Source organism: Balaenoptera ricei, chromosome 12 (genome assembly GCF_028023285.1).
Source record: "Balaenoptera ricei isolate mBalRic1 chromosome 12, mBalRic1.hap2, whole genome shotgun sequence".
NCBI classification, from domain to species: domain Eukaryota; kingdom Metazoa; phylum Chordata; class Mammalia; order Artiodactyla; family Balaenopteridae; genus Balaenoptera; species Balaenoptera ricei.
This window is the reverse complement of record NC_082650.1, coordinates 49311666-49332114: the sequence shown is the minus strand read 5'-3', so window position 1 is coordinate 49332114 and position 20449 is coordinate 49311666. Positions and strand designations below refer to the sequence as shown.

The window sequence follows — 20449 nt, the reverse complement described above, 5'->3', positions numbered from 1 at the left end:
GGATATAATATACAGAATAGGAAATATAGTTAATAATATTATAATAAATTTAAATGGTAACAGATGATAACTAGACTTTATCATGGTGATCATCTCATAATGTATATAAACGTCAAACCACTATGTCGTACACTTGAAACTAATACCAGATTGTATGTCAATTATACTTCAATAAAAAAGAAAATTAGTCTCCTGTCACTCAGTTTTTTGTTTTCTAAAAAATTTATTTATTTTTGGCTGCGTTGGGTCTTTGTTGCTGTGCACGGGCTTTCTCTAGTTGCAGCGAGCGGGGGCTACTCTTCGTTGCAGTGCGTGGGCTTCTTACTGCGGTGGCTTCTCTTGTTGTGGAGCATGGGCTCTAGGTGCTCAGGCTTCAGTAGCTGTGGTGCATGGGCTTAGTTGCTCCGTGGCGTGTGGGATCTTCCCGGACCAGGGATCAAACCCGTGTCCTGTGTCCTGTGCATTGGCAGGCGGATTCTCAACCACTGCACCACCAGGGAAATCCCTGTCACTCAGTTTTTTGGTTGAGATATGTAGATGTATGAGATCATATGGGGCAATGGAGATCACAGAGGACAAAGGAAGAAATTCAGGTTGAGAGTAGATACTGTTTAAGGCTGCACAATTTGGGCCATGGAAGCAAGGTAAGTGGAAGGTTACAAATAACTTGTTAGGCAGTAAGGTGCAAAATTCAAGCAAAAGTAAACCTGGAACATTTCAAATGAAATTAGATACATGTTACCTAAGCATTCCTCATTTGAAGTAATACTGGTTTCAGAGATGTCTTCTGATACTGTTTTTCACACTGAAATAACATTATCATCTTACAATCGTACCCTTGGTGTACTCCCTTGCTGTCTTATAAGTCACTCTGCATAAAAGTTATTAGGTCAGCCTTTTATAAATGCCATTGTTTTAACATTCTTGCTGGTGATGAAATGAAAAATAGTAATAGCTTTGTGGCGTAGAGCCAGGACACAGCATTACAGATGTTGGCCAGCACAGATTCTCTGAAGCACAGCTTCAACCTCAGCTTCCCAGCTTATTCTTTTCCGTGAGGCCCTAAGTGCTTACTGAGAAAGTAAAAATAATTTAAGTATCAACTTTTATCAGTTTTCCTGAATACGCTCAGCCTTTCATAGTCTGAGCAAATGACAGCAGATCTAATTCTAAACATCAGATAACAACTGCTACTCTCCTAGAGTAATGTATCCCAGATTATTACAGAACCACAAATCGTTCCTTCAGGCTTCTAATGGGTAAACTAAGAAAAAAAGAGTACAAGCAAAACTCCCTTTGGTAAGATTCCACATTGCATGTTTTACTTTAGTAAAATGCTATTTTAACATTATTTCCTTAGTCTGGTTTCTGCAGGACTATGTCTAGCTACTATATACTATACATTTCTTTCTTTTTTTTTTTTTTTAAATTATTTATTTATTTTTGGCTGTGTTGGGTCTTTGTTTCTGTGCGAGGGCTTTCTCTAGTTGCGGCAAGTGGGGGCCACTCTTCATCGCAGTGCGCGGGCCTCTCACTATCGCGGCCTCTCTTGTTGCAGAGCACAGGCTCCAGACGCGCAGGCTCAGTAGTTGTGGCTCACGGGCCTAGTTGCTCCGCGGCATGTGGGATCTTCCCAGACCAGGGCTCGAACCCGTGTCCCCTGCATTGGCAGGCAGATTCTCAACCACTGCACCACCAGGGAAGCCCCAACATCCTATACATTTCTTAAACACCCATTTTGAAGGGATTTTCTGCTCTCCTTTGTTTAATTTTTATTAGCTGCTTTGAGTTATTTTATAGTTACATGTTTACCATTGAAGTAGTTGTTGGATTTATTTTAATCTTCTATAATTTGGCCAATCTGACAGAAGCTGGGAAGGTGTTTGTAGAAAACCAAACCAGAAAAATGTAGCACCTTTGTTGGCATAGGATAATAAAGCATTTGCTTTGCTCTGATAGCATGTAAATAAAATCTTTAGTTCTACTGAAAATTTTAAGTGAATTCTCTCTCTAGAGTCATAGCACAGGTACTATTTAGTAGGCTTACCCTTGGTAATTCATGATACCAGTTGAAGACATCAATACCAATAAGTGAGAAGATTCTTGCCAGGGGTGGAAGGATTTGCTTGGTGATATAGTAAGTGGCATTCAGTCTCAGAGTCGGGTCCTGCAGGACTTCCACTGGGCGCCTTACCAGCTGGATGAGTGGTACTCCGGGGGTCCCATAAATGATGACATATGGCACTCGTTCCCCAACTCGAGGCTCAGAGCGCCGATCGTAAGTAAGCATTTTCCTATTTAAATCCAGATAAAACAGTCACTCAAAGACTGTCATGGAAGGCATCTTTCCAGAAAATTAAATGAGAATTAAACAATAATGAAACCATGAGAAATCGACAAGGGGAACCTTCAATAACTTTTTTGACAACTATATACACTTCACTTAGTTGGCACCAAGTGGATATGCTGTAAGAGTTTAATAAAACTTACGTTGTAAATTACTGTTACATGGAGAACGATATGAGTTGGCAGATATCAGCTACCTTAAATTGTTTTCTATCCCCTAAGAGTAAGAATTAACTATTGTAAATCTAATAATGGAAGATAAAATTTAGCTGATTAGAGAGATGATCTGATTCTAGAATGATACCATTTCAGTGCTTTCGTAGATCAAAATTAAGGACTACCTAGTGATTCTGATATGGGAAAAACAATCAATTCTAGCTCTGTAACAGATTACAATTTCACTGAATTTAGTTTCTGCAGGGAAGGCCAGAAGAGGAGCTCTTTCTTCTTCTTTAGAACTTGCAACGTATGGGGGTCACCCACTCACTTTAGCGAGACTTCACGTGGGCAGGGGAATAGACAATTGTGTATCTGTGCCTGCGGACTGGGTGTCTTTTCATCTACTCCAAACCATTCCGAATCCCAGGACAACACTTACTAGGTATTGGGGGTTGTGCTGTTGTGCGCATCATTACCTTGTAAGTTCCAGGGCTGGCACACACGCGCCAGGTTTGTAAGAGGCACTTCCTCTGTATTCCTTTGCAAAGATAAAATCTTGTATGCTGGCCTTTCCTTCCAGAAGCTTCATACATTGTCGTTGAACATACTGTTTAATTAAACTTATATCTCTTGTTTCAAATAGCAGCTTCAGAGAACGCTCAAGTATCTTTAAAAAAAAATGGATATGCTCATAAGGATAAAATATCCCCCAATATATTTCATCATTACTGTTATACTTTCAATTACGTAATTACTGAAACTTGCTGATCTGTCTGAACAATCTGCTATTTACAATGACTGGATAATAAAAATTATTGAAACTGGAAAATATTTTGGAGACTTTATTTAACTTGTGATTTCTAAAAATAGAATATTATGTAGTTTGAGGAAAATCATATCGGAATGACATGCAGATGAAACATTTGCTGTGTGTGATGAGCCACATGAAACATTTAAGTTGTCCTAAATAGCCAAGAGCACTCCAGGCACAAAAAGCCAGACATCATTTCATGTATTATTTTTTATTTACCCTATTACAGAAAGGGCTGGATTCAGGTGGACAGGGAGAAGTTTAAACATCACCAAGCAGTGAAATAAAGTCAGTCTTTTTGCCTTTTTATAGTGTCAGTAAATATATACTAACTGTGATAGAATTTTCTGTGCTGGAGTATTTCTACTAGAAAATGACTGACATGCAGTAGATTTATACAGTGGAATGAATTTAAATTAGTTCCAGGTGAAAGCTCTGTATCTTATTCTGAGTACTGGAATCCATACATATTTACACAAGAAGTTGCTAACTTAGCCAAAGCACCGTTCTTCCCTCAGAGGAAGAATGCACTGGATATCTTTTCCAGAAACTAGTATTAAAAAATATCTCAAATTTACATAATATTATATATGACATAATAGGCTGCTATCAGTCAATCTATTACGCTTTTAATGCTCTCGTAAAACTCAGCGTATAGAGTGCTATTCCATTTATACCATTTATTTTTGGTTTGTTATAGAAGGAATCTGGGCCTGAATAAAGAAAAAATAAATACAAGATACTATGGTTGAGAAATTTAGGTAATTTATATTACCATTGTTCAGAAATCTCCCTAACTTGTATTTGGTAACCCAAGTAAACAGAATTTCAGTTAATCTAGGATGGATTATATTACTTATGAAATTTCTCTGTTCAGTTTCTCTTCTTTATCCTGCTCCATAGCTTTTGGGTGTTGCCATATGATAACATCTCTAGGTGATTAGGCAGGAAATTTTTATCAAGTTCAAGTGTTGGTTTTTAGCAATTGTGATAAAAGGTAAGGTGTGGGAGATATCAGAAACTAAGGACTTAAATAAGTTGTTTTCATTAGAAATGAAATTCTCAAAAAATCATACAGTTCCTCTTATAGTTATACATAGTCATATAGGCTATATAGTTCCTCCACCTAGATATGTGCTTAAGGATTTGTACTGGATTCTTTAGCCACTTATTTCTTTTTTAAAATTATTATTTTTTTGGCTGCGTGGGGTCTTCGTTGCTGCACGTGTGCTTTTCTCTAGTTGCGGCGAACGGGGGCTGCTCTTTGTTGTGTGCAGGCTTCTCATTGCGGTGGCTTCTCTTGCTGCAGAGCACGGGCTCTAGGTGTGCGGGCTTCAGCAGTTGCAGCATGCGGGTTTGGGAGTTGCGGCACGCAGGGTCCTAGAGCGTGCAGGCTCAGTAGTTGTGGCGCATGGGCTCTAGGGCACATGGGCTTCAGTAGTTGCAGCATGTGGGCTCAGTAGTTGTGGCTCTCAGGCTCTAGAACGCAGGCTCAGTAGTTGTGGCGCACGGGCTTAAGTTGCTCTGCGGCATGTGGGATCTTCCCGGACCACGGATTGAATCGTGTCCCCTGCGTTGGCAGGTGGATTCTTAACCACTGTGCCAGCAGGGAACTCCTAGACACTTATTTCTTAAAGATGACAACAAGATAGATAAAACTTACCTTAGAAACAGCAGGGCAGGAATCTCTTCTGACTGTTTCTATTCCTTTTGCATCAAATACTGGGTCCTTTTGATCCAGTGTTTCATACATGTAACCCACATACCTCTTTTTTGTTTGTAAGACACAGGGCAAATATACCTGTGATGAAATTAATAAAATGTCTATCAATAACCATTTTTTCCCAACCATGAATATCTTATTTTTATATGCCTTTTTCTCTCTTTAACCAGATGTCAATTATAAAAAATTCTAAATGTGGCTTAGGGCCCAACGAATTCATGATACAAAATGAGACAACACTTGCAGGTAAAAGCACACAAAGCGAGTTGTTCTACTTCCTCACTCACTCCTTTACTTGCACTATCAATTTTGCTCCTTCCTCAGCTGATACTGCTCTCTCAAAGTCATCAATCATATCTTTTTAAACAATTTAAAAGATGACTTTAAGTAACACCTACATATGGTACAAATTAAAAAGTTATAAGAGAATATACAATGAAAAGTCTACCTTCCCCTCCACAGAGGCATCCGGTGATTGATTTCCTGTATATTCTTCCAGAAATATTCTATCTAAGTACATGTACTTATATACATAAGAGTAGCTTACCTTCCACATCACTCTGCACTTTGCTTATTTCATTTAATAACTTATCTATCTTGGAGAGCATTCCATCCTGCACAGAAAGCTCATTTTGTTTTGTAGCTACATAGCAGTCCACTTTATGAGGATATAATAATTTTTGTAACCAGTTACCTACTATGGGTTATTTAGGATGTTTCCAATCTTCTGGAGTTACAAATAGTGTTCCAGTGAACAACCTTGCATGGATAAATCCACAGGATAAACACCTTGAATTGGAATTCCTGGATGAATGGGTGTGTGTCCCCACCCCTTTTTATGTTACCAAATTGGTCCTTTCCTCTGCCCCAAAGCTGTATCAGTAATCACACTAAACGTAAGTGGTGTAAAAAGTGTAAAAATGGTGTATAAAGTGTAAAAATTGGTGTAAAAAATGTAACTTGTAAAAGGCAGAAATGATCAGATTAGATCCCATCAAAAAGATACAACAATATGCTTTCTACTAGAAATCCACTTTAAGTATAAGGACATAGAAAGGTTAGAAAAAAGATACACTTGTTAATACTAACCAAAACAAAGCTGTTGTGGCTATATTAATATCAGAAAAAGTAGATATCCAGACAAGGAATATTATCAAAGATAAAAGTATCAATTTGTCAAGAAGATACATAACCATAAATGTATATGCACCTAATAAGAAAACTTCAAAATGCATGAAATAGAAACTGGCAGAACTAAAAGGAGGAAACAGGCAAATCTATGATTATACTTGGAGACTTTAGCACCTCTCTTCTAGAAATTGACAGAAAATGAGTAAGATTGTTGTTGGCTTCAACAACACTATCAGTTAACCTAAGTGACATTATAGAACATTCCACCCAATAACCAGAATACACAGGGATTTTCAAGGTCACATGGGAACATTCACTAAGAGACCATATGCTAGACCAAACAATGAACTTTAACAAGCTTAAAAGCATTGAAATTATATAGACTATGTTCTTTGACCACAATGGAATTAAAATTAATAACAAAAAGATGTCTGGAATATCCTTAAAAATTTGGAACTTAACACACTTCTAAATAACCTACAGGTCATTATCACTGAAGTAAACGAATAATAATAAAAGCACAAGATATCAAAATTTGAAGCTAAAGTAGTGTTTTGAGAGAAATTTGTTATCGTTAAACGCTTATATTAAAATTTTTTGTTTAAAATCAATGATTCAAGTTTCTAAATTAAGAAGACAGGAAAAGAGAAGCAAACTAAACCCAAAGTAAGTGTAAGGAAGGGGATAATAAAGAGTGGAAATTAATGATACGGTTCTTCAGAAAGTTCTATAAATGGATAAACCACTAGCTAGAATGATCCAGGGGGGAAAAAATGGAAAAACAAATTATCAAAAGTGAAAGGAGGGATGTTACTAAAGATTTTACAGATATCAAAATCACAATAAGGAAGTATAAATAGTTCATGCCAATAAATTTGACAACTTAGGAGAAATGGACAAACTCCTTGACAATCACAAGTTTTAAAACTGACATGAGAAGAAAACCTGAATAATATATATTAAAGATATTTAATTTGTAATTGAAAATCCCTTCCCCCCCATAAAATGTCAGGACTAGACTGCTTCACTGATGAATTTTACCAATCATTTAAGAAAAAATTGTACCAATTTTACACACTTTTTCTTTCAGAAAGTAGAACAGGAAACACTTCCAACTCATTTTCTGAGGTCAGATTTTTTTTTTTCCTGTCCCCAAACCAGAAAAAGACAATACAAGAAAAAAAAAACAAAAAAACTACAGACTGATATTCATGAACATATGCATCACAATTCTTAACAAATGTCTGTTTTCTTTGAGAAGTTTTGCAGTTTTTGCTTTTATGTTTAGGCCTGTGATCTATCTCAGGGAAATTTTCACGTCTGGTGTTATTTTCTAAGGACACCATGCTCTTCACTTTGCCAGATAGGTTGAGTGTGCACAGCATCACACACATACTTCTAGAATAGCACTCATCATCGCTCTGTCTTCTAATTTTTCTTCCCTCTCTCCCTGCAATTAGAATGCTCACTCTTCAGGGCAGATACCGTATCCAAGTCCTCTCTGAATCTCTTCTAGCACAATTCTTGCTTCAGAGTAGGTGCATGATAAACATTTGGGAGTCATCTTTGATTCTCTTCTCCCTCTTTTATCTTTTCCACACCTGCTCTCCTAAATCAACCACTTTTAACTCCTGCCTATCCTTCTTTCCATTTTCTCTTGAATTGTTTATTTTCGCTAGTTTATCTCACTACATCAGGATATACAGGTTGCAAGAGGCATCCTGTCTTGAGATTCTCCTCTTTCCAATCCATCTCCGCACCACTGCGAGGCCAGTCTTCCCCAAAAAGCTCTGTCATGCTTTTGTTTGATAAACTTTCCTGAATAAAGTTTAAACACTTTAGCTTGGCATTCAAGACACTCTATAATCTGGTCTTAACTTCATTTTTCCAGACTTCCCTCCTGCTACTCTGTATTCCCATGTTGTGCGTTTCCAACTCCATATCCTTCTATATACCATTTTCTTCTGTGCAGAATGACTGCAGCACCGTGGCTGCCTATTGAAATTCTAACCATTTTCTGAGACAGAATGCAATGTATACCTCCTACATGGAGTCTCCCCATCCAGCCTAGGAGGACACAATACCTCCTTTTCTTTGTACTCTTACAGTGCTTAGAGAGACTGCTTCCTAAGTTTACAATGAAAGATCATTTACATACATTTCTAATCTTTCCTTTTAGATTATTGGCTCTTAGAGAGCAGGACTGTGTCTCATGCTTCTTTGCATTCCACACCTCTCCTAGCTCAGTGTCTTTTATATAGAAAGAACTAAATGCATATTTCATATCCAAAGTAAAGTGGAAACAGTCGAAGGTCCTGTGGCAGACTGCATTCTCCAAAGAAATAATATCTTCCATCCCACATAGCCTTCTCACAATGTGACTCTGACATTCTTCCCATTAAGAGAAGGGGACCTGTGTTCCCTCTCAAATCTAGACAGGCTATGATGCTATATGATTTTGAGACTAGGTCATAAAAAGCAAAAGAGCTTTCATCTGGTTCTCTTTGGGATGTTCATTCCTAGAACTCAGCTATCATGCTGTGAGGAAGAACAAGTAGCCCCAGGGAAAGGCCAAGTGTAGATGTTCCCGCTCACAGCCCCACCTCGTGTCCCAAATGGCAGCCAGCATCAACCCCCAGACATGAGAGTGAGCAAGCTTCAGGTGATTTCAGTCCTTGGCTGTCAGCTAAGGACCTAGACATTGTGGAGCAGAGACATGCCATCCCAGCTGCACCCTTCATGAATTCCTGACCCATAAAAATCTGTAAGCTCAATAAAATGGTGCTTGTTTTACACCATTAAGTTTGGGGTTACACAGCAATAGTTAACTGGAATAGTCTTTTCATTTCTTTATATAAGACATTACAAAAAAAATTGAGAAAATTATACAAAAATAAGGGAAAAATACTCTAAATTTAACACTTTCACAGACCCATATACCATTACAAAATCTGAAAATGTATTGAAAAAGTCAGAAATCTACAGAAGGTATGTGAATTTTATATGTGGTTAGTAGTATTACATTTCTCTTACCTTTTCAAACTTCAGTTTCACTGGTTTAGGATTGGTAGCAGTTACAGCTTCAGCAATTTCCTGACCAATCTTAAAAGACTGCTCCTTAGTGGCTCCTTTCAGTAGCACAAACATACTAAGAGGATTAAAAATAAAGTAGGGTAATGAGAAAGGCATTGTAACAAAAAAAAAATCTCATCAATAGTAACTTTCCTGGATAATACTCTAAAACCAAGGAAAACCTTTTTTTTTCCCCCTTATTCTTCCTTATTAAGTTGCTCCCTACCTGAGTTTTCTTGTTTTGTCACACTTTCCTGTGTGCTCACAGTATATCTTGTTACAGATCTTCAAGACATCTAATGTTTCTAGTTTAGCTACACACAGAACAGCTATCACAGCTGCCAAGAAGGTCCTGGGTCATTCCTATACATTTACAGTTTTCCATGACACACAATTACGTCAGTCACAAAATAAAAGATGATGACTATAAAGAAATGGAAAATTTACTTGTGATATGGGAGGGAATTTCCTTCCAGAACCACCCAACTTAGAAAAGAACACATGTATATTTTGTAAAAATATGTTCATAGAAGAACAGTTAGAAAACACAAAAAGGCACAAAGAAAACAGCCATTTATAATCTCACCATTCAGAAAAAAGACACTAGAAGCCTTTTGTGTACATCTGTAAATCTTTTCTCATTTGGGATCACAGATCACACAGCTTGATAACTTTCTCCTTTCATTTAATGGTATATTGTGAACATTTTCCCATGTGACTTAGTTCTTTTACATTATTTTAACAGTTGTACTGTATTTCAATGTATGGATGTAGTATAATTTAACCAAACCCCTACCACTGGAAATCTAAGTCATTAAATTTTTTTTCTAATATTTAATATATAATAATAACTTGGCAAGCTATGTCCTTAGAATAAATTCCTAGAAGAGGAATTTCTAGATAAGTGGTATATACTAAAAATATTTTTTGAAAGATAATGTGAAACTGAAGTCCAGAAAGATATTTCTGACATACAATCCCACCATCAGTATACGCAGGTCAAGAGGGAAGGATTTCTAATATGGATTAAAAAAATTCTAATATGAAAAATGCTAAAAAATAACTGATAAAAGTATTGGGCATTTTTTTCCTAATATAATCCAGCTAACTCTGTAATAGCACTTTACATTTCAGTATATACCACAATCTGAGACCAAGAGAAGTAATGGCAAATAAATATACTTAAGGAAGAGAGATTATAAAGCTGATCTTCATTTATAACTTTAGTGGAAAGACATTAAATAGTAGAAATGAATACTTTCTTGAAACATGGACTTTAAGATTCTTGGAGCCACATAAACCAATCTTATTATTTCTTAAATGCTTTTATATTGGACTTTCAATCTCATTTGGATGGTTTTTTTTGAAAAGCTCTTTCTCTGCCAATATTGTAGATAGTACTTGTGTTAGAGTTTGATCTGAAAAGCTTAAGGAGTATTTATTTAATATTACTTAAGGCCTTGAAAATAAAAATTTATCAATCTGAATTAATTTTAACATAAGGTACAACAAATAGGCCTTAGATAGCTAATTATACTTTTAAGCTAGGCTATATTCTGAACCACCTAAAGCTTTTTATAATATTTTCTTTCTAGGCCCATCTGATGCTCATTATACCAGTATAGCCTTTAAAAAAAAAAACAGATTATTACAACATTTCCTTTTGAAAGATTATTTTAAAAATCAACTTCATTGAGATATAATTTGCATATAATAAAATGAATACATTCTCATTCTAAGTGTACAGTTCCATGAATGCTGACAAACGTATAGGCTTGCTGGGGGCTGAACTGTGCCCCTTAAATTCATACGTTGAAACCTTAACCCCCATTGTAAATGTGACTGTATTTGGAGATAGGGCCTTTAAAGAGATGATTAAGTTAAAATGGCACTCTAATTTAGGTGGTTAGGGTGAGCCTAATCTGGTGTTTTTATAAGAGGAAATTACACAAAGAAACACCAAGAATGCACATGAACAGAGGAAAGATCATGTGAGGACAAAGTGAGGAGGTGGCTACCTGCAGGCCAAGGAGAGAGGCTTCAGGAGAAACCGCAGCTACTGGCTAACACCTTGATCTTGGACTTCAAACCTCCAGAACTGTGAGAAAATAAATTTCTGTGCTTAAGCTACCAAATCTGTGACAGCCCTAGAAAATTAATATATTTGTGTAACTACCACCGGAATCAAGATATAGGGACATTTTCATGACCCCATAAAGTTCCCTTGTACTCCTTTGCAATAATTCTCCACTCCCAGCAACACATGACCAGCTTTCAATTACTATAGATTAGTTTTGTTTTTCAAGAATTTTATATAATATACAGTACATACTCAAGTCTGGCTTCTTTCACTCAGCATATTTTTGAGATACACCCATGTTGCTAAAGTAGCAGTAACTGGTTCCTTTTTATTGCTGAATAGTATTCCATTGTATGGATATGCTACATTTGTTCATCCATTCATCTGTTGATGAACATTTGGACTGTATGCAGTTTTGGACTATCAAGAATAAAACTGCAGTGAAGAGGTGCATCAAGTCTTTGTGTAGACCTAAGTTTTCATTTCTCTTAGGTAAATATCAAGGAGTAGGATTGTTGAGTCATGCTAAGGGTATGTTTAACTTTAGATGTATATGCCAAACTTAAAAAAAAAAAAAGATTATGCTTAAAATGTTCAGATGCAATAATGAATTGAAGTGTTTCTACACACATTTCTATAAAGCTCTAGAACAGAGAAACTAAGCTATGGTAATAGACATCAGGTAAGTGGTTGCCTGGGGGTAGGGGATGAAAGTGAGGGACTGACTGCAAAGGAGCGTGGCAGAACTTTCTACAGTGATAGAAATATTCTATATCTTGACTGGGGTGGCAGCTGATTACATGGGTCTATACATTTTGTATACTGAACTATGCACTTTTTTGTTAAAAATTATACCTTGATAAAGTTGATAAAAAATTAAAGGTACACATACTTTACATCTTAAAAGTTATTATAGGGTATATATTTGAGATTTTACCTAGTAGTGTTAGGGGTTTTACTTGAGTTCATCTGTGCTGTTTTGGCTAGTTTTAGTTGGAGCTAAGCTTCAAGAGAGCTGACCAGGATTAATGGAAGTTTTGGGTCACTTAACAGAATGTAGGTGACCAGCCTACGAAGAGAAAGACAGTTTTAAAATAAGTTTCTAGGGAATTCCCTCATGGTCCAGTTGGTTAGGACTCCATACTTTCACTGGTCGGGGAACTAAGATCCTGCAAGCTGTGTGGCACAGCCAAAAAAAAAAAAAAAAAAAAAAAAGTTTCTATTTGTCTGTTACTGGTGCTTTTAATGTAGTTAAATAATGTTTATCTTTGGGTTGATAGATCCAAGTTCACATTTAAAGCAGTGATTTTCATTTCACATGGGGTGGGGAGTTAAGTGGGGATATTAGAATCACCTAGGAGGCTTTTCTCAATTATACTCAGATGAACTTCCAAAGAGATTTCTGTTCTAGTTCCCCACCACCCTTCTGCTGCCTCGGCAGTATGTGTGTTGTCAAACGTCCTTCCCTACCCTGCCTGAGAATCACTACTACAGAGAGCTTCAATAACTGATGGAAGTAGGTCTATCCCACTAGGGTGGGATAAATATTATTGATAACCACTATTATATAGAATAATTGTTTGGACCACTACAATATAAAGAAATTCAGGGTGTTTACATTTATACTGTCTAAATGGACAATAATGCATAACTGCTCTAGAGAGAGAAACACCCTTCTAACAGAGTAATTTTGATGCTTTGTTAACCAATCTCCCTTAGCTAGACTCCAAGATTCATAAAGTCAGCAGTCCTGAAACTGGAGGGAGGCAATGGTCATTCTTCATCATGTATCAGATTTCCTTCATTCTGACGATAGCCTCAGGGAGGCTAAGCGACTTTTTGATGGCCATGCAATCAGCTAGGAGCACAGCTAGAAAGAGAAGCCAGATCTCACTCTTGGTTAAGAACTCTTTCCCTCCACCAAGGATACATTTATTATCCCTAGAGCAGTGCTTCTCAGTATGTTATCATTATTGTCCTCCGCCCAAAAAAGTTAAAAGTAAATTTAACAAGAGAAAATAATTACTAAGGATTAAAATGTTGTTGGGTAGGGTTGAGCTCTGTGGGGCCAAAACCCACTGTAGTTCTTTGCTCCTCGAGGACCAACTTGTACACTGCTGGGCAGTATTATTACCATTGAGAATGCATGCCCTAGAGTGAACTGCCCTCATACAGTGTATTTCAGTAAACATTTGTTGAATGAATCAGATGGTGAATGGTAATCAAAAGCTCTAATGATACTGCAGGGAATTCCCTGGCAGTCCAGTGGTTAGGACTCGGTGCTCTCACCGCCCAGGGTCCGGGTTTGATCCCTGGCCGGGGAACTAAAATCCCACAAGTGGGGAAGTGCGGCCAAAAAAAAAAAAAAAAAAGATACTGCACATCTGCAAATACAATTTCTTTCTTTCTTTTCCTTCTTTTCTCTCTCTCTCTCTCCCTCCCTCTCTCCTTCTCTCCCTCTCTCTCTCTCCCTTCCTTCTTTCCTTCCTTCCTTCCTTCCTATCTATCTATCTACCCTGTGCTGATGGCACATGGGATCTTAGCTCCCCAACCAGGGATCAAACCTGTGCCCCCTGCATTGGGAGTGCAGAGTCTTAACCACTGGACTGCCAGGGAAGTCCCTACACTTTTTTGATTAGAATAATAAAAACCTGTGATGTCTTATGTAGAGAGATACCAATTTATGGCTCCACTGCTAACTAGTTGGGCAATCTTAGACAAATTTCTTATTCCAGGGGAATCTGCTCTTAAGTAGCATCTGAGAATGTGCCTCCTAGGGTTTTCTCCCAACCCTTTTAGGTCATGAAAACTCCTGACCTAAAAGTCCTCTTCCAGCTCTGACATTCTAAGTCTGTGTTTTTTGGTTTGTTTGAATTCCTAAAAATCTTACAGTCAGAATCATGCCAACTTCTGCTTCTGGGTGCGTGTTGTCAACTACTGACGTGTTTAAACCCTGAATTAAACTCAACAATTTAAAGTTTAACTTTCTCCTCTTCCCTAAGTATTTTGTGAGGAGCTCTGCTAACAAGGTGAAAAACTATGTTCCAGTAATTTTTATTTGGCTAGACTATTCAGCAGAAGTGGTTTTACAGAGCAGTGAAATACCCAAAGTCAAAGTGAGGAGTGGCTTTTGACGGGGAACAGTAGAGACTATGGATAACTGGGGCCTGGATAACTTGGAACTATCCCCACCTGCTGATAATGAAGCTGCTATAGGAGGAAAGGTCTCATTCAGCATTAATATGATTATGCTGATTGTATGTGCATTAAAAAACCGGAGAAGATTAAATGCTGTTTAAAGATTACCTAGAAGCTATTTTCAGTGATTAGAAGCATTATCTCTGCTTGCTCCACTGCACTGTAAAGTGATCAGAGCTCCTGAGGCAAGTGCTCTTAGAATGATCACACTGTGACTCTAAGCCTTCAATGTGAAAAAAATTTCAGACTCTAAGAAATTTGCATAATACCTATATTCTAGAAAAATTTTAATAAGTCTTATAAATAAGATGTTACATAAATAACTGGGCCCTGAAAAATATCAAAGCAAGCAAGCAGGCTGAGGTTATTCAGGATTCAAAGGCAATTCTATCCTTTGGATAGAATGGGCTTCAGGATGATGGCTTCATGAAGTCTGTGAGCCTCTGGAATCAAATGGAAAATGTATCTAGAATCTGCACTGTTTATAGAAGAAGGTCAACAGGTTTTGGGGCCCAGTGAAAAGTTAACCACTCACATCTTTGGCAACTGTCTTTCAAAAACAGTTTGATTATTTTAAGATATATATTTAAATTCAGAGAGCTGCAGCTATCTGAGGGATTCTTCACATCAAAAGCTGTTTCTTTAAACAGATTAGACTGCTGTGTATACAGTTTTTACAGATCCCTATCTACTTGGCTACCTGGAGGGATGCCTTGGGAATTTTCGCACTCTGTGGCTCAGGTCATATACATTTTCTGTCTCTTAAGATCATATCTGGTAAATCAGGACCTGTGTTAACTCCAATCACAAGATCATAGGGACTGAAAAGAACTTAGGTAGAACTCTATTTTTAGGAAGGATTACCCTTAAGCCATTTCAAACACTGAAATGAGTATCTGAGGAGATGCAAAAAGACAACTACAAAACAGAAAGTTCATTACCTGTCAGTATCACCGTATACAACCCTAGCACCCCACTTCTTGGTATCATTCACCAGTTTAATAGCTCGTTCCAAGGTTTCTCTGGCTTTGTGAACAATACTATCACCAACCTGTTGGTACAAACACATTGAAAATAATTTCTTAATGTAGTTTAGTATAAGACAATAGACTTTAATATATAATACTTAACTTTAATTATTAAATATTTCTAAAAATGAAACAAGGAGAAAAGAACATTAAAAAAAAAGTCACCAGTGCCATCATTCTGTCTACAAGTACTCAAGAAGAAAATGAGATGAATGAATAATTTAAAAGAAACCAATCAATATACAGACTTGCCTGTGAGTGTATCAGTGAGTACAATGGACTGCACTATACACATAGCTACATTTGATCCTAGAAGAATAAGCCTTATTTACTCAAGGACTTTCTAAAATGCCTTTATAACCAACTAGGCAGGAAATTACACTATGTATGTGCATGTGGGTCTTTCAAAATTTTTCTGTTGGAGTGTTATAATTTCTTTCAGTATCAGTAAAGCTTATGCTGAACCTATATCTCAGTGATTGGTTATACATATTTTTTAGATGATACTAAATATTGATACAAGGAAAAATGCATAATTATATGATAGAAAATATATTACAAGGGTTCAATTTAAATCAAGTAGGCAGATATATGTCTAAGTTCTTTCACTGGTGATTGGTGAGTTTTAACAATGATCATGGCATGAGTTGACAAAACAAGAAGATGGTGGATCTTGACAAATATGAGAAGCAGGCTAATTATATTTCATAGTTAAAGAACTTAAGGAGACTAGTATAGCACTGCTGCTTCATTTATCAAACTCATTAAAGCTAAGGGTTGGGGAAACTGCCATTCAGCATAAATGGAACATTACTTTTTAAAGTTTTAAAATAAGAATTATGCACATTTTCTTTTGTGTTAAGACGCAAACAGTATTTATAATGATCTTTCCCCTTTTACTGTAAAGTCTGAATTATCTGAACTAAATGCAGGATTGAATAACATTTATTTTAAAAGCCTGTTTAAAGTTGTTACACAGGAAATATTAAGTGTATGAACAAAGGAATAAATAAAAAACTGATAGCAGAAACTTAATTTAGGTTTTAAATTAAGATCATGAATCCTGTTGAGACCTTTAGTGCATTAGAAAACCTTGAGAATATGAACTATAGCCTAATACATTAAAAAAAAATCATGTCACCTAATTGAAATTCAAGTTTGAATAAAACATTCAATCTGTCATCTTTTGCCACTTTCACACAAGATAAAAATACGTGGCAGCAAATAGCTAAATGGGTGAGCCATAGTGTTAGAGTCCAGTATGCTTTTGAGATACACACATACAAATACACACATATACTGGTCCTAAATGTCTGCCTCCTGCCGTCTAGTCTGACCCATTTAAGCTGTATCTGGAAGAATCAGAACTCTTCTGCAGCTGGCCCTGAAGTCCACGCAGTGTGAAGGACTTAGAGGCATGAGAGGGAGGGGCACGGGGGAGGGGGGGGAGCAGTGGGAGAGAAGAAAGGAGTGGCAATTACATTAAAACTGATTCTGCGACTGTGTCATAGTTCCTAATTTGAAAAACATTACAGGGCCAAGAGACTGGATTTAAAAAGAGGAAATTAATTGATTTCACAATTTAGGCAATGGTTGGGATCCTGAAAAGTCATAATAAGAAAAATACTTAAAGTAAAAATTCTCTGAAAACAATGTTGGTGAGGATGTGGAGAGAAGGGAACTCTCCTGCACTGTTGGTGGGAATGTAAATTGGTGCAGCCACTATGGAGAACAGTATGGAGGTTCCTCAAAAAATTAAAAGTAGAACAACATATGATCCAGCAATTCCACTTCTGGGTATTTATCTGAAGGAAACAAAAACACTAACTGGAAAAGATAATTTGTATCCCCGTGTTCACTGCAGCATTATTTATAATAGCCAAGACATGGAAACAAGCTAAGTGTCCACTGATGGATGAGTGGATAAAGAAAATAGGGTTTATATACAATGAAATATTATTTAGCCATACAAAAGAAGGTAACCTTGCCGTTTGCAACAACATGGATGGACGCTGAGGGTATTATGCTTAGTGAAATAAGACAGAGAAAGACAAATACTTTATGATCTCACTTATACGTGGAATCTAAAACAAAAAAAAACCCCAAACCCCACTGAACTCATAGATACAGAGAAGAGACTGGTGGTTGCCAGAAGCAGGAGGTGGTGGGGTGGGGTGGGGGCAGAAATGGGTGAAGGTGGTCAAGGGTACCAACTTCCAGTTATACAATAATAAGTCTTAGAGATGTAAGGTACAGCATGGTGACTATAGTTAATAATAATATTGTATATTTTAAAGTTGCTCAGAGAGTAGATTTTAAAAGCTCTCATCACAAGAAAAAAATTGTAACTATGTGTGGTGAGGGATGTTAACTGGACTTATTGTGGTCTAAATGATATTGATCATTTTGCAATATATACAAATATTGAATCATTATGTTGTATACTTGAAACTAATATAATGTGTTATGTCAATTATATCTCACAAAAAAAGAAAAAGAGACAATGAACAGCCAGTTGAAAAAGTTGTCAGATATACATGTATGTGTATATACAGCTTTATCACGAATAGTAAATAGTTTAGGAGAAAAATGTGAAGACATAAAATTTTTAATTTATGAAATAAACACATCAGTGACAGTGCTGAGCTGAGGCAGAAACATTAACCTACAACTATTAGCTACATTACTCATTCTCTGCATTCTTATAGGAATTCTTGCTTACAAAGTCTTGTCTTTCTCTTTGATAGTCTAGATCTAGCATATTTTATGTGATCTTGGTGGTACTGTCAAATTTTTTTTTTAAAGGAATTCCTTTATTTTTATTTATTTATTTTTATTTATTTAGTTTTGGCTGTGTTGGGTCTTCGTTTCTGTGCAAGGGCTTTCTCTAGTTGCGGCAAGCGGGGGCCACTCTTCATCGCGGTGCACGGGCCTCTCACTTATCGCGGCCTCTCTTGTTGCGGAGCACGAGCTCCAGACGTGCAGGCTCAGTAGTTGTGGCTCACGGGCCTAGTTGCTCCGCGGCATGTGGGATCTTCCCAGACCAGGGCTTGAACCCGTGTCCCCTGCATTGGCAGGCAGATTCTCAACCACTGCGCCAACAGGGAACCCCTGTCAAATATATTTGATTGTGTGTTCATTGAAGGAAAGCACACGGCCATAGTAAGTAGTCTATTTGCCTTTAAAGACAATAGCTTCCATGTTGACTCCACTGGAGCTAACTTTTGACATGTTCATGAGAGACCCTTTCTGTGATGTTGACAGCTTTATCCACTAATGACTTCATAAATAAGTTAACATTATTAAATTGTGATGCTGGCATGTAAAGAAGGGCCAAATGCAAGCTTGCAGTCATTAACCTCAGAATATCTGAAAAGTCCAGGGTCAAGGAGGCAGATGTTGCTTGGCAGTCAGTTTTCAACTTGTTAGGTAGTAGCGTACTTCCTGGCAGAACTCCACTCCTCAACGTCTACTGCCAGATCAAAACCCCCAAATTCTACTTATTCTAAGGTTAGGATATATATATATATATATATATATATATATATACACACACACACACACACACACACAATATATACACATTCATATATATATATTTTAAATTGAAGTACAGTTAATTTACAATGTCGTATTAATTTCAAGTATACAGCAAAGTGATTCAATTATATATCTATATTCTTTTTCAGTCTTTTCCATTATTGGTTATTACGAGATATTGAATATAGTTCCCTGTTGTATACAGTAGATCTTTGTAGTTTACCTATTTTACATATAGTAGTGTGTATAAGTTAATCCCAAAGTCCTAATTTATCCCACCCCCCCGAATATTTATATAGTTTAAAAAGAAATGTTAATTTCTGTATTATTTTGCTACAAAATACATTAATAAACAAATTTTAAATTGAGAGGTAGGAAAAATATTAGTGGAATGTGGAAATGGCCTAAGAAAAGATTTGCTATTCTGGTTCTACATTATTAAGAAAATAATTTCCACTTTTTCTATCAGGTCATTTAGATGAGTGTTTTTCTAATGTGAGTAATAATATGAATCCCTAGGACTGACAAAGTATTTTTTAATATTACCTAAAAATATACAAACTTGAAACTAGATATAAACATCTTATAATACAGTATTTATTGAAAAAGAGCCAAATATAAATGGACCCAGGCATTTCAAACCTGTGTTGTTCAAGAGTCAACCGTAGTTTCAATGCCCTAAAAATCCTCTGTGTTCTGACTGTTCATCTTTCCCCCTCCCCTCTACTCTAACAATGACTGATCTTTTTATTGTTTCCATAGTTTTGACTTTTCTAGAATGTCATATAGTTGGAATCACACAGTATGCAGCCTTTTCAGATGGGCTTCTTTCATTTAGTAATATGCATTTAGGCTTCCTCCATGTCTTTCGTGGCTTGACAGCTCATTTCTTTTTAGTGCTCGATACTAGTCTACTATCTGAATGTACCACAGTTTACTTACCCATTCACTTATGGAAGGACATCTTGGTTGCTTCCAAATGTTGGCAATTATGAATAAAGCTGCTATAATGATAATCTGTGTGCAGGTTTTTGTGTGAACATACATTTTCAACTCCTTTGGGTAAATAACAAGGAGAGTGATTGCTGGGCTTTCGTTAGTTGCAGCGAACAGAGCCTACTCTTCGTTTCAGTGTGTGGGCTTCTCATTGCAGTGGCTTCTCTTGTTGTGGAGCACAGGCTGTAGGTGCACGGGCTCAGTAGTTGTGGCTCGTGGGCTCTAGAGCTCAGGCTCAGTAGTTGTGGTACATGGGCTTAGCTGCTCCACGGCATGTGGGATCTTCCCGGACCAGGGCTCGAACCCGTGTCCCCTGCATGGGCAGGTGGATTCTTAACCACTGCGCCACCAGGGAAGCCCTCTTT

At 37.0% G+C, this 20449-nt stretch overlaps 1 protein-coding gene across 2 annotated transcripts in view; it reads right to left on the bottom strand.

The window, feature by feature from the left end:
- REV3L (REV3 like, DNA directed polymerase zeta catalytic subunit) overlaps window positions 1-20449 on the bottom strand; it is a 191305-nt gene that overhangs the window by 5640 nt on the left and 165216 nt on the right. For both annotated transcript variants that reach the window (XM_059941399.1, XM_059941400.1), the window contains exons 26-30: window positions 15462-15571; window positions 9204-9318; window positions 4980-5117; window positions 2982-3172; window positions 2048-2294 (exon numbers count right to left, since the gene is read on the bottom strand). In XM_059941399.1, the coding sequence (XP_059797382.1) occupies window positions 2048-2294; window positions 2982-3172; window positions 4980-5117; window positions 9204-9318; window positions 15462-15571 (801 nt within the window). The remainder of the gene's footprint in view (window positions 1-2047; window positions 2295-2981; window positions 3173-4979; window positions 5118-9203; window positions 9319-15461; window positions 15572-20449) is intronic.